Source organism: Eulemur rufifrons, chromosome 14 (genome assembly GCF_041146395.1).
Source record: "Eulemur rufifrons isolate Redbay chromosome 14, OSU_ERuf_1, whole genome shotgun sequence".
In the NCBI taxonomy this organism is placed as follows: domain Eukaryota; kingdom Metazoa; phylum Chordata; class Mammalia; order Primates; family Lemuridae; genus Eulemur; species Eulemur rufifrons.
In genome coordinates, this window is record NC_090996.1 from 11,183,162 (window position 1) to 11,197,897 (window position 14,736).

The 14,736-nt window shown below is 53.2% G+C and overlaps 1 protein-coding gene across 4 annotated transcripts; it reads right to left on the bottom strand.

Annotated features, from left to right (window-relative positions):
* Window positions 1-303: 303 nt before the first annotated feature.
* Window positions 304-14,713, bottom strand: CPSF4 (cleavage and polyadenylation specific factor 4). 4 transcript variants are annotated; one of them, XM_069485764.1, is made up of 8 exons: window positions 14,484-14,713; window positions 11,544-11,594; window positions 9,774-9,926; window positions 7,525-7,620; window positions 7,045-7,138; window positions 5,697-5,769; window positions 3,881-3,973; window positions 1,051-1,179 (listed from the first exon to the last, which is right to left on the bottom strand). In XM_069485764.1, the coding sequence occupies exons 1-8, from the start codon at window positions 14,584-14,586 to the stop codon at window positions 1,111-1,113; spliced, it is 732 nt and encodes a 243-aa protein (XP_069341865.1). In that variant the 5' UTR covers window positions 14,587-14,713; the 3' UTR covers window positions 1,051-1,110. The 4 variants fall into 4 exon arrangements, with proteins under 4 accessions (XP_069341866.1, XP_069341865.1, XP_069341864.1 ...); XM_069485763.1 differs by having other exon boundaries at window positions 3,881-3,976; XM_069485761.1 differs by having other exon boundaries at window positions 3,881-4,051.
* Between the last annotated feature and the right edge of the window lie 23 nt (window positions 14,714-14,736).

The window sequence follows — 14,736 nt, forward strand, 5'->3', positions numbered from 1 at the left end:
GCTGCACCCAGTATCTCCCAGATCTGAACTTGAAAGAGCGTGAACAGGTGTCACTGAACATCTGAGATAAGGTAAGGAGACCTGCCAGCTGGCTGCTTCAAAGGTCAAACTCCCAGAAGTGACCAGCTGCCCCTACAAAGGCCTTTCCTGGGAGCATCGCCTCCCTCTAAAATTCGTATTTGCTGAGAGGGACAAGAAAGCAGCAGTGTCACAGCTAGTGCAGCCATCACAAGTCTTCACCTTTGGTGTGGAGTCCCTGAAGTAATGAGACACGGCTTAAAAAACAAGCTTTAATCAACTTCATAAAAATTGTTCTCGTCTATTTGGATAGGCCCACTTGCCTAGCAGGTCGCAGGTGAGTTTCACATTTTCCAGGCTCAGGGACAAGGCGGTCTCCTCCACATGCCACAGGTGTCTGAGTGACAGTACAGATGCTTGATGGGCAGGAGGTAGGTTCAGATGGGCTGGTCATCTATCTGAAGGCCTGCAACTCCAGCTCAAGGTATACCTTAAACACTGTCAGGCAGGTGCCCCAGGGAAAAAGCCCAGAGGAAAAAGAGAACCTCGAACTGGAGAGCCCTGCACCCTCTTTGACCACGGCCACCTGGGCCACGATTGCTACTGGGGACTCCCTTGTAAATCACATTGATAGGCACAGTTCTGGATTCAGCAGGACAAGGAGGAAGCAGGCGTGACCTGGCCACAGCTTTGAAGGATCCACCAGCCCCTAGGGTCACCAAGAATTGGTGTGTAATGGGGCCCTGAGGGGAAAGGCCAGCTTCCAACACAACTGCAGGCACAAGCCTTCCCTGGCAACTCCCTCCCCTCCCCTCCCCAGAGGGCAGGTGTGCAGGAAATCCCAGAAAGGAGGCACTGATACCTAGACAAACATGATGTCCACTTGAAGGACCCAACTGGAGCACATGTCCCCTTTAAAAAAAAGATTACAGCAAAATGATAGACTAATGGACGTGGCCCCTCAGAACGATGACCCCCATGTGCCCACGGGCCAGCTCCAGTCAGAGCTGAACCAGCATGGCATGAGACAGTTAAATGCACGCTCCTAACAGTGAGGCCCCTCGGGCTGCCCTGAGCTGGCTCCAGCTGCTGTCACTGTCCACTGAGAAAGGCCAAGTGCCCTTTGGTGCATCTGTTGGCGTAGTGTCCTTTTTCACCACACTGGAAACAGCAGGATGGGGAAGGAGGAGACAAAAAACAATATCGTTTTCAAATGCAATTTTCAACTAAGGCAGCACCCACCAAATATCCAATAGGGGACAGGACTCTGAAATTCTCATTGGTATATATTTTCTTCCAAACTGAAGGGAAAGGGAACTCAGGGAAGTACAGTGGTGTGGTAACTGCAGCCAGCAACTCAGCAGATGGAAGGGAGGACAAGGCCACCAGACAATGATCTGCCAGCACCTCACAGGCCCACACCAGACCTGCGCTGGACACGGGGCCTGCCCAGGGAGGGACTCTCACAAGTAGCCGGCAGGATGGAGAAAAGCCCATGGCACCTGAGCTCCCCTACCTGTTCGGGGACCAAGCCCCTCTGCACAGCAGGCCAATCACTTACCTCTGAGCCAACGTCTGGGGCTCCCTGGCAGGAGACAGGACAACGTAAGAGAAGCCACCAGGCTTCTCCCCCAACTTGGTTGGGGAGCCAGTGCTATGGACACTGAGACTGGGCAGAAGTTTTTCCTCCTGGCTCTTACACACCTGTCTAAATTACCCTGGGGACAGGTTTGGATGACAGGATCAGAGATGGGACAAAGGTGAGACTTGGATGAGGGGAGCTATAGTCACCTCTGAGAAACCCAGCCCTGATCATGCAGGCCCTTCTGAAGCCTTTCTCCATTCTCAAGCTCTAAACAAAGGTCAAAAGGCAGCTGGGGGCAGAGTGTGCTCCCCACCCCCTGTCCCTGCGTCTTGTGTGTGCAACAGGGGCTCTGCTTAATCTCGACCCAGCACTCCTGCCTGCTCTATTCCCCTGACCCCAGCATTTTCAAATTTGTCTCATCTATAGGTGTGACTTCTGTGTGGATGAGTGGCCTTGGTAGCTGCCAATTGGCCCTTGGGCTAATGTGATGGCCAGAGGGGATTACATGGCCCCATTCAGAGCACTCACCCACCCATCAGCCTCCACAGCCCACCCTGGGCTGAATCTAGGATTCCCACGAGGTGTCTCTGGAATTAACAGTACAATGTGCCCATGGTAACAAGTGGTCACGTCACCCCAGCCCCACCTTTCTAAGGTTCCAAGACTTAGCAGAGTGCTTCAGAGGCCCTGCTGAATATAGTGTGCTCTGCATGGGGCATGCCACCCGCCCCCCAGCTCCACCCCACCCCACCCCACTTTCCATGCTCTTCTCACATTTAGTGCTCAGGCTCAGAAATCCCCCTTGTCAGGCCTTCCCTGAATGCACATGAACTTTTCATTTGAGTGTCTTCAGGCGTCTGCCTTCTTCCGCCAGGAAAGAGCGGCGGCAGTCTCTGTCTCCGCAGCAGAGCCAGCACAGAGCAGGAGCTCAATGAACATCTGATGGCCCTGGTAAGTGCCCTGGGGCTCAGCATTTCTTGAGGGCAAGTTCTAAGAACATTTTAAGTACATGCCCTTTGACTTGGACCTTCCTAACGACATCATCAGACAAAAGCTCACTAATGTCCAGGTGTCTCATTCAGCACTGTTATTAGCAGCAAAAACTAAATAACTTATTGTCTACAGAGAACTGGTTAAGGTGTGCTTGTTACTATGCGGCCACTGGAAGAGATTAGATTTCCATATACTGACGCAGAAACTGCCACAAGATATTATAAAGAAAATGTTATGCGTGTTAGAGCCCTATCTGTATTAAAATACATATTATCCTTGGGCTTGCGTGAATAAGTTTAGAACAGCAGTTCTCCAAATTTGGTCTGGGTGTCCCTGATGGCATTTACAAGTGTAAAGGGAAATGAAAAAGTGTGAAAATACAACACACTGAATAAAGTGGCTGTTTTAGGAAAGATGGGATTAAGGGACACTTTCTACCTTAAACACTTCTATATCATCTAAAACTTTTTACAAAAAGCATGTACTAATTTTGTGTTTTATGTCTAATGATTCCCAAATCTGAAGTCTTTGTGGGTCTAGTTCTATTGCTGGCTGTTTCTGTGGACTCAGAGTGGTGCTTATTTCCATGTATGTTTTGTGATTTTCAATCATGAACTCGTTCTTCAGAACTCTAGCTCTGGGAATTCTGTGTGGCTTGGGTTGAGAATATACTCTTCAAAGAGCACTGGGGATTGCTCCTGTCAGGTGCCAGGGGCACATCAGTCCCAGGGTGATTTTATTAGAAAACTCAGTTTGTAACTTTTTGGCCCTCCCCAACGATGTGAATACAGGCCCAAACTCATGTGAAGGCCTGCCGATAACTACAAACTCTCAATGGATAGCTCACCCTTTCCTTTCTCTGAGCATCCCATTTTATGTACTAGAAAAAGGGGCCGGGGGACAGGTGTTCTAATTTAATGTCCTGTTCTTGGGTGTGCCCATGCAGGATCTGAGGATGCCTCCAGAGCAGCCAGAGGCTTCAATGATCCACTCTTTCCTGGATTTCTGCTTCCATTTTGTCCCTAGCCTTTTGAAGATTTCCCTCACTTTCTTGTAAGCACAATCCATTCATTCAGTAGCATGTTTTTACCATCCTTTACCTTGTGTTGTGGTAAGAAGTAGGATAGCCTCTAGCCTACCATAGGAAATTGTAACTAGATTGTGACCTTAATCAGCAAAAACAAAAAATGTTTCCATTTTTCAAATATAGCCAAACGGGGGAATGAGGGAATGACCTTGACACTGGAGTGGAGACCCCACCCTGTCCCCAGCCCCGGGACTCACCTTGTAGCAGGTGACCTGCTCCAGCGGCCGGGGGCCCCGGTTGCCTGCGCTGCTGTTTTGACTCTGCATGACTCCGATGACCTGCGGGACTCTCTGCTGGTTGGGAGAAGAGTTCTGACTCGTTAACTGGATCAAGGAGGACGACCTTTGTAATGGCGGATTGTTACTTTGCTGGAAAGAGTTACACAACACGGTTTTACTGTGGAAAACACGTGCACGCAGACTACCAATGGGGACAGGAAAAAGAGGGCGGGACTTGTCCCGCATGGCCAACAGGAAGAAGGGCTTCCGTGATGGCCCAGCTTAGGAGAGCGGGCAGAAGAGAAACATCTGGTGATGATGGCAGGAGCTGCTGCCCGAAAAACACCATGCAGACACACAAAAACGGAAACTAAAAGTAGAAAACAAAACACCAAAGAGACAAAAGGAGGTCTCTGGGGCAGTGGGGCGAGGGCATGATCAGGCCTTACTTTTGTTTCTGAGGTTCTAGCTTCAGGTCAGGATGAACGCTTGGTTCAGCCAGATGTTTAGCAGCCTACACGGCGAGCAACAGTCACAGAAAAACAGTTGGAGCCTGACACACTGGCCTGCCATCTAGGGGCTAAGGGCCCTCCTCTAGGGAGTCACGCAAGAAAGAGGAGGACAGGGGCTCTGGGGGTGGGTATTCGACAGCAAGGCCACCTCCCAACCAAGAGGGTTCTGGCTTTGGTTCCCGAAAATGCAGAACCCCAGCTAGGAAACCCCCAGGTCCCAGGTCCTTACAGCTGCACCACACCCAGGAATTCCTGGTTTTCCTGACAAAGAGTTCAGTTTGATCGGTACCACTGCCCCCTGGGTGTGGGGGTCAGTGGAGCAGGCAAGGGCAGCCGCACCAGCACCTACTCAGCCTCCAGCACTGAGGGGGCCTGGTGGAGCTTTGGCAACAGACCCAGAGCCCAACCAGGCAGGAGGTGAGGCTTTAAGCTCGCCGGGTGGGTTTACTTGGTGGGCCTATAGGAGACCCTGCCTGACCCCAGGCTGGCCCTTCCTCTGGGCCCAACCCCCCATCCCATAACCAAACTCAGGGTGCCCTTGGTTTTGGGGAGCTGCTTCAGATCCCCATTTGTCTATGGCAATTCCCCCTCTCCCCATGCTAGAGGGGGACAGACCAACTGTTTGGTTGTGAAGCCCTTTTCTACAGAACTGGAGCCGCTGGGCCTTCAGTCCTGTGTTCTCAGCCCCTCTTCCCGCAGCAGGAACCTCCCCTGGAGCAGTGACGGCGATGGCCAGAGAACCAGTTGCTCTTGGTTCTGCTCCCACATCTGCTTCTGCCCAGCGGTATCACCTCAGTCAAGTCCCTCCCTCTGGGAGTCTCAGTTTCCCCATTTGTAAAGGGAAGGGTCTGACCGAAAAGCAAGAGCAGCAGACACAGGGTGCCCAGGCCACCCTCCAGTCTAGCCCCGACGCAGACACTGCTGAGCCAGGCAGACTGCTGAGCCAGGCAGCCCCATCTTGCAAAGGACAGTCCCACGACACCTGAACCCTGTCTGCCACCCTGCTCATCCCTTCTCAGCCTTGCTGTGCTGAGGTTCTAGGGCTGGATGCCCTCCATCTCTAGAGGGAAATGCAAACTGCTTTGTCCCGACTTTTCTGCTAGAACTCATGGGGTAGGGAGAGACTCCCTTTCTCTCCCTCCTCCTCGCTTGCCCTCCGCTGACAAGGTCTCCAGCTGGATCTAAAGCAAGCTGCACGCCAAGGTGGCAGGTACAGCAGCTCTCTCTGTAGGGAGAGCACTGCCAGGGGCGGTGCATGCCAAGGAGGGGCCAAGGCACGGTACCTTTGCTGGAGGCTGCGTCTGCTGCGGCAGTGGGGGCTGCTCGGTGGTTCCCATCGGCAGTTCAAATCGAGGGCTGGTCACCCGGCAACCAGAGGGATGAGAACAAGAGAAGGAGAAGGTGGGATGGGGGAGAGAGGCCAGGCCATGTTCTCAAATTCTGGGTCTAGGAAAATCACACCCAGCTGCCCCAGCACAAAGTGACACAAACTGCACAGACACAGTGGGGGCTGGCACTCTGCTCTGCCTCTGGGAGGCCACAAGAATGGGAAGAACAGAACTAACTTTCCTGGGCTCAGACCCAGCTCTGCCCACACCGAGCCAGGAAGCCTTGGGCCACTGCCGCTTGGAAATGAAGGAATACGGCTGCACTGGTATCAGTACGTGCCTGCCACACACCAGGGGCTGCACACACAGAACCCCACCGCCCTGCAGGGTCTCACTCGAGTGTCAGCACTTCCTCTGACTACAGGCAGAGTCACTCAGTGATATGCCTGCCCCACAGGCAGGAATCCATGGACCACTTGTAGGCGCCTGGGCTCTCTAGGGAGCAGAATCAAGTGGCAGCATTGGCTACCTGCCTGCAGTGAGCCAGGGACCAGGGTCCCAACAGACCAAGAGACTGTGCTCCCGATGCAGGCTCAGCAGTGTGGATGGAGGTAGCACAGGAGGAGTGGAGGCTCTTCTGCAGTCCCTGGCGGAAGCCTGGCCCTACAACCACCCAAAGTGACAGATGTGTACTGGGCTCCTGAGGACAAGGCAGTGGACCTGGGAGAGAGGCACTAACCTCACTGAGCAAGAACCCATCTTTGGGGGCCTAAAGACTTGCCTTTGACAAGGTGCCACCGCCTGCCACCATGTGCCCCTGTTGAGTGATCAAGCTCTGAGCCTCAGTGTACTCATGTGTGAAATGGGGACATTCTATCTTTTACACTTGTCAGTTACATAAACTACTGTATGTGGAACCCCAAGCTCAGGACCTCCACATGGGGGGCCTTGAAACTTTAGTCCCCTTTCTTTAGGGCACAGGTACTTAACTTAAAGTCCCTAAACTCCCTAAATAATATGCAAGGCTACGTGTGTGTTTCTGGCCCACAGCTTTTATCACATTCTCAGATGGCCGGTGATGCAAGGAAGGTTGGGAGTTGATCTATGCAGAGCCACCTCTGGGCTCAGAAGCACCAGTGGCTATAAGCAGTTCCTTCTCCACCTCCCACTCCTGCCCCAGGCTCTGGTACTGACACCACCCTGTGACCAAAGCCCAGCTAGACCCCTGGAGGATACAGAGGACAGCAGCAGGGCCTGGGCCAGGAGCTAGGGGTATGAGTAGGGGAAGCAGCTGGTTACTCACTGCATGAATTTACACGAGGGCCCCTCCGGGCAGAATCCCACGAGGTAATTGACACAGATGACTCTCCGCGTGTGCCGGTGCCTGCACAGGGGACCTGCAGAGCCAAGCATCAGGGTCACACAGACATCCCCTCTGTGGGGAACAGTGTCTCCCCATCAGCCTGAAAGCCAGAGCATGGCTTCCAATGCTGGCTTTGCTTCTTATTCACAGGGGAGAGTAGGCAGGGACTCAACCTCTCAACACTGGTCTCCTTATCAAAAATGCAGGCAAGACCACCCCCCACAGCATCCTTGGGAGGCTCAAGAGAGATGAAGGGTAAAAAAAAGCCTCCTTAGCCACAATACATCAGGTTTTGCTAGGATAGGCGGGACAGGAAGCCAGTGATGCCCCAGGTGGGCCAGCTGTCAGCCTCCAGGGTCATGTGGACAGAGGAGAGAGGGCTGGCCTTTTGCTGGGGGCCCAGCCCACCCCAGCACCTACCGTGCTTACAGAAGCCGCGGTCATACCAAGGGCAGTCCTTGATCTTGGACTCGGGGTCGATGTGCAGGAAGGGGCACTCCTTGTTGCTGCACTCCCCTGCAGGGAAACCCAGACATGCGGCCCTCTGGGACATGCCAAGAGAGCCAGGGCGAGGCTCACCTTGGCTTCTCCCAAGGCAAAGCAAAGAGGGGCCAGGCGGTTCTGGTGTCCAGTCTCTGCCTGGTGAGCCCTGAGACCCAGGGCAGTCTCTCTGGGCCCGTTTCCTGCCCTGTACAGTGGGGCTGTGATGGTCCTTCCCTCCTGTGTGTCAGTGCTGCCGAGAGGGTCGACGACACCAGCAGAGGCTGGCAAGGGGTACACAATTACCAAAATTCATCTTTCCGTCCCCTATTCAGGCAGAGGGGGTGTCTCGGGCAGTGGGGGACCCAGATATGCAAATGTACCCACTGAGACCAGGAAATGACTGTTCTACTCAGATGGTTCTTCACATCTATGAGTTCGGGGGGACGGTGTCTGAGAAATGCTATCATTTGGGACACAAGCAGGTACAACTTGGGAACTCAAGGCTGAGTCCCTGTGGTGGTGATAGCACTTGTGGACATGTACCTCTTAGAGGCAACCAGCCCAGCTGGCCACCAGCACTGGGAACTGCCTCCCTGGGCACCTGCCCACCTCCAGGCTTGGCCTCTCCAATCCATGTTAAAACTGTGCTCAAAACTCAAGGGAAATGCAGACTCCTTCCCGAGACCCACAAGGCCTTCTACAGGGTCAGCCACGTGGGCCACAACCATCCCTCTGCACGGACCGCCCCTTCTCAGCCTTCGGCTCCCAGCTGAGGAACCCCCTCAAGAGACCTGCCCTGACCACTCTGCCTAAGTAGATGCCATCATGTGGTCTCACCACAAGTTTATTTCCTTCCGAGCACTTTTCACAAATAATTCTCTTCTCTGTTTGTCTCACTGGCTTATCAGCTGGCTCTTTCCCCAGGCCACTAGAACAAAAGCTCCACAGGGCAAGGACCAGGCCTGTCCTCTTCACCACTGTCCTGCTAGAGTCTAGAAGGGGGACCTTCAACACGTGTCCGTGGCGCAGGTGATAGAAGCTTCGGATACTGCGTCTGCACAGGGCAGGCTCTGCAGGGGAAGGGCAGACAGAGGGGGCATCACGGAAACATGTGGGGGCTGCTGGGCCCAGGGCCGTCAGCAAGGAAGGAGGGAACCCCAGGCCAGCTGGCAGAGAGGTGCCCTTGAGAGCCTGCCCAGGAGGACTGGCTCCTGCTTCTGGGGGCAGATGGGAGGCCACTGCCCCATTCCAGTGCTCCGTGGATGAGGGGCGATGTGGCAGATCAGACAATGCCTGGGGAGCTGGGAAGCCTGGTCCTATTTCTGTCTGTCTGCTTTGACTTCTCAGCTTGTGCTGCCTCCACAAAACAAGCCACAGCTATCATTAATAAGGCAGCAAGCCAAGCCTGCTGGGATGCTGAAATAATTAATGTCTCCACCGACAACAGTGCTTTGAAAGTGTAAAGTGTGCCCAGCACTCCTCAGCTGGCCGCAGACTTCAGCTGGCTTCCAGCCTCCTGCCCAGCCACCTGCTCAGGGCCTGGGGCTGGAAGTCCTGGGGCCAGAGCCAGCCCTCGTGCTGACCAACAGAGCTGACTCCTGGGAAACTTCCAAGAGCAGATCAGAGCAGAGACCCTGGGGACTAATTCCATCAGGGAGCACAACAGCTCTCCTGCCACCTCTACCCTCCCCTGCTCTGCTCCACACAGGCCACTCAGGACAGCTGAGCCTCTAAGCAGGGCTCAAAGTAATCTCAGATTCCAGGTGAAAAGCAGGGCTCACTGCCACTAGAAGACAGCCCTTGAGACCTGATATTCAAGGGCTGTTTAGGACAGTTGAGCTTTTACCCAGGATCATACTCACAGAGAACAGGAACCAACTCTGCCCCCCAGGAGTGACCACGCTGGAAGGAGAAGGCAGATGTGGGCAGAAACCAGGTCCCCCTCCCCCCCCCCCCCCGCCAGTCTGAATATCCCTGAGTACTTGAAAGTGCTCCAAACACTAACAAACTACAAAGATATAAGGGATGAGCAGAGAATAATCATGCCACCCTCTAATGGAAGAGCCACCTGAAGCTGGCGGGCTCTGCCTGAGTTTCTCATGTGAAGCTGGAAAAACAGGAGAAGCAGACAGACTCTCTGCGGGCCACTGAGCAGCCGGTAGACCCCAGGGCTCCATGCACCTTACCGAACTTGGAGTAGAAGTAGCACTCGGGCATCTTGGTCATGTCATACTCGTGTAGGAACTCGCACTGGTCCCCTTTCTTGCACAGTCCCCGCAGCCAGTGTTTGCACACAACTGTCTTCTCACCACTGATGTGGCGGAATGGGCACATGCCCCCTGCCGGGAAGATGGGGGTGTGGTGTGAGGCAAGGTGCAGCCCTGAGCCTGGGGGTGGTGGGGGGTACTCGGCCTGGGGGAGCCGAGGTACCTTCATTCCCCCAACCTCCTTGAGCCACCTGGAGGCGGCATAACCTGGAAGATGGCAGAGGTGCCCTGGTAGAAGGCAACATGATTTTAGGCAGTAAATAGTTATTCATGATCTCACAGATATTACATAACGAGCCTGAGGGGGTGAGTTTATTTCTTAATTTAAGAATAGTTCCAGTGGTTCACAGACATGAAAAACTTCTAGGGGTGGTAAAAGAAAGACTGGGGTTTGGGAAACTCTAAAGGACAAAGAGGACCACCAGCAGATGCCTGGACTCCAGGCAGCCTCCGTCTCTAGTGAAAATTGCCCACCTGGCCTTCAAGAATTAAGTAGAGGAGCAACTTCGGAATTGAAGAAAGGTGACGTACACACATGGAGGGAGGTCTGTGGCAGGGCCTGAGTGATCACTCCCCCCAGGTGGGACAGAGCCATCCTGTGGGAATGTCAGACTTCTAACAGGCAGTCTGGCAGGACCACTGGGAAGGCCCAACCAGAAGGAGGGCTTGACACAGGGAAAGAACGAGATAAAACTTTCTGCAGTGATGGAATGTTACACATCTCTGCTGTCCAGTATGGCAGCTGCTAGCCACATGTGGCTACTGAGCATTTGAAATATGACAAGTGTGACTGAAGAACTGCATCTTAAATGTTACTTGATTTAACTAATTTAATTTGAATAGCTACAAGTGGCTAGTGGCTCCTGTAGTAGTCAACACAGAGACTGTCAAAGTGCTCTGTGTTAAGGACGGCAGTGCTAACAGGTGGCTAATCACAGGGCAGCATTACTAAGCAAAGACGGGAGAGTGAGACCAGGAGCCCAGTGGGGGAATAAAGTTCCGAACAAACAGCGTGAAGTTGACCTGGTTGATCTACCTGAAGGTCTACCGCTTCAATGGTAAATGACTGCATTACAGAAGCAAATCTCACCAAAGCCACCCCCTTGCTCTGATTCTATGCTCCCTATTCAAGTTTCTGGTTAAAATTTTGTTTCCTAAATAATTTTCCTACAGGGAGAAAAATGCCCAGACCATGGCATGTAGGGTCCTGCCCAGTGATACTTCTTATGAACTAACAAATAGACTGGCTCATGCAGCCTCTGTTGGGGGCCTGGTTAGTGTGAACAAGACCCCATGAGACAGAGCATCGTGGGGTCTTTTGATTAGAGGCCAGAGGATAGTGAGCCTGTGTGGACTGTGGAGTCAGAAAAGCCTGAGCTAATCCACTCATTAACTCGGTGACCTTGAGAAAGTTCCTGAGAGCCTCCATGCTGGGGGCTTCTCTCCATGCCACAGGTCAGCTCATGGCCATGAGGAAGGTAAGGTGACATGTTCAGTCCTGTGTTTTAGGTTTCAGGCAGAAGACACAATCAGCTTCCTACCCTACCTAAACTACAGCTTCGTCTATGGACACTGTTAGTCTGCAGAAAGCAATGCAAGCCAGAGACCTGGTGGCCTATAAGCCTACTAGGGGACAAGGCGGTGGAAGGGCACCTCAGGAGGCATGTCAGGGAACCAGGAATCTCTTACCTTTGCCGCAGGCAGCTTTCAAAAAGAATTCACAGACGGCAGCCCCCGACTCTATAGAAAGAAAAGAAAAAGGGGAGACATCAAACAAAGCTAGGTACAACTGCTACTGGTGACATATGAAGACAGTTGGAGGGAACCCTTCTGGCCATTGACCCATGAAGGCTCAGGGTACAGGAAATAGAGTGGCAAAAAATTGCAAACCCCAACCAAGCAAGGAAAAAGCTTCTTATTTTAGTCATTCCCTGCAAAATATGACACATACATGGAGACCAGTCATCATTCAGTGCTTTGAGACCCTCCTGTAAGATGCTTTCAAGGAGTCAAGAGTGGGCAGGGAAAGGAAGGATAGAGCACAAGATCACAGAATTAATTACCCCCAGCTCACACCTTCCAGGAGGGCGAATTCACAGGCACATTAACCCGAGGCAGAGGGAGGGAATGATCTCACAGGAAGTACAAACAAGTGAATTGGGCCTCTGAGACTCCAATCCAGAGGGAAGACCAGAAGTGAAGACACAGAAGCAGGACTGCTCAAAATATGCAACGTTCACCTACAATTATTAAGGGAGCACAGTCTCTCATTCCCACAGATGCAGCCGGTTCTGGTGAGGGGAGCAAGACGACAGAGGCAGAGTGCGGTGGAAGTCAGCGGGCTCCAGGGGCCGGCTGTTCTGATGAGCCCAGGAATTCACCGGCCATGGCTACCAGAATAAACCGTCCTTGGCTTCATAAACAATGTTCTCTATCAGTAGGCGTTTTAGAATTGCTGAAAACCCACTGATGGCCTCTCTGAGGCCCATGTACATGCCTCCCGGTGCTAACTTGCGAGATTCCTTGGCTTCTTGGAAGCAGGCAGATTTTGCTAGGTGAGGTTATAGAACTAAGAGGTGTCACAGGGGGTTATGAGGGGGTTATTCCGTTTGCATTTCAAAGAGCCTAAAAAGTCTTACCAAAAAAAAAAAAAAATGTATAATTTAAGAGTATTTCTTGTCTTTCATTATTTCAGAGATTAGCATTGCTTAACTCCTTAAAGTCAGAAGTCCACAGACCTGGAGATTGGGTCTTAGGTGGATGGGATAAGAGTATGCCTCAAGGGCCGGGTGTGGTGGCTCACGCCTGTAATCCTAGCACTCTGGGAGGCCGAGGCGGGTGGATTGTTTGAGCTCAGGAGTTCCAGATCAGCCTGAGCAAGAGCGAGACCCCGTCTCTACTAAAAATAGAAAGAAATTATCTGGCCAACTAAAAAATATATATAGAAAAAATTAGCCGGGCATGGTGGCACATGCTTGTAGTCCCAGCTACTCGGGAGGCTGAGGCAGAAGGATTGCCTGAGTCCAGGAGTTTGAGGTTGCTGTGAGCTAGGCTGACGCCACGGCACTCACTCTAGCCCAGGCAACAAAGTGAGACTCTGTCTCAAAAAAAAAAAAAAGTATGTCTCAAGGGCAAAACTGACAGTTCTTCCCAAAACTCCTGTGCAAATAAGTGCAGGGATGAGTGAAGAAGGGCTGGGGCCTCGCTGAGGTTGAACATACTGAACACGATTACAGAAAAGCCAGTGCTGAGGGTGCCTACCAAGTCTGAAGCTCTGGACAGCACCTGTGGCTGGGCACATCCCTGACCCTAGGAAGGGGTATGTGGGCCCCTTGCCACTGCACCTACCCTGACAGGTTTGTGGATCTGTGGTGCTAGGTGAGAGAAAGGTGGGAGGGAAAGAGCTGCCCTGCATAGATGATTCCACAGCCTCCAGCTAGTGTCATCAAGGCAGAAAAAGGCCAAGCATGCGAGAGTGACGTGCACGTGCAAGCACAAAGTGATCACGTGTGCCAAGAGGTAGGTAAGACAGTGTGTGTCTGAATTTGAGCAGCAGCTTTTAAGAGGTGTACAGCGGTGACAGGGTTTGAGTGTGCATAAGACAAAGCCGTTTGACCGGTGTCTCTGGGTATAAGCACTATCTTGTACAGAAGTATCAGCAATGAGGGCAGACTCAGAAGTCCTGCGTGCATGGCAAGGTGTGGCCACCTGAGGGGAGGGAGGCTGCCGGGACAAGTGGAAGAACCAGCTGCAGTCCTCTGGCAGTTGTGGGAGACAGCAGAGAACAGTGGAGAGCTCGCCTGCTCTGTCATGCACTGAGAGGTCTTCAGCAAGTCCCTTCCCCGACCCGGGTCTCACTTTCCCCATCTGTGGATTGAATTCAATGACCTCTAAGAACCCCCGGAGTTTTAATGCTACAGCATTAGATTTTCAAGTATGTCCTAAAAGGAGAAAAGATATGAAGAAAACTGCTGGTTTCTTTTAAAGTGCGAGATATCCTGTCTGAGTTGGAGGGTGGGGAAGCCAGGAGCCACCATGTAAAGGGCGTTCTGGCCAGGGGTCCATACCAGCCGCCTGGGTGTGATGACTGACCTAGAGCTAGGGTCCAGAAAAAGTAAGGGACAGGCCCTAAACGAGGGATGAGCTTCCAGGAGTGCAAGTCCTAGGAGAATGGAGTTTGAGAGTCTAGTTGGGGTCTCCTACAGAGGAGGTGGTCCTTCCCTCAGCAGGACAACTCCGGTGGCTCAGTTTTGACGAAAGCAAGAAGAGGGCGCTCAAAGAGGCGGGCGAGGGGAGGGCAGGGGGATATCCTAGTACTTTCTTATAGTTGGCGGTGGGGGCGGAGTTTCCAATCCAGTATAACCTGCCTGTTCATTCACATGGACACGGTCCTGCTCTCCTAAAGACTGCCTTAGAACAGCCCCAAGGGATCAAAGAGCCAAGGCAGGGGGCTCCGGGGTCCGAGTGAGAGACAAGCGGTCCCAGGACCGGAGGAAAAGGGAACCTGGGACCCAAGAGTCCTGGGACCGAGTCGGAGGATCCCGGGATCCAGAGGACGGAGTCTTAGGAGAGAGGGGAAGGAGTTCCGGGACCGAGGGGCATGCCCGCCCGCCCCGGCCCCGCGCTTACTGTCCATGCCGGGGAAGGGCAGCGGCTGCGCCCCGAGCTGCTGCTCCACCGCGATCTCCAAGTCGAACTTGATATGGTCCACACTAGCGATGATTTCCTGCATGGCGGCGGCGGCGGCCCTACCGGCCCGGCTCCCCTTCAGTCTGTCGCCGCCCTCACCCCTCTACCGGCCGCCGGCCCCAGAGCGCACAGTCCGCCTCGCCTCGCCTCGCCCCCCTTAGCCTTGCTTAGCCGCCGCCGCCGCCGCCCGAGG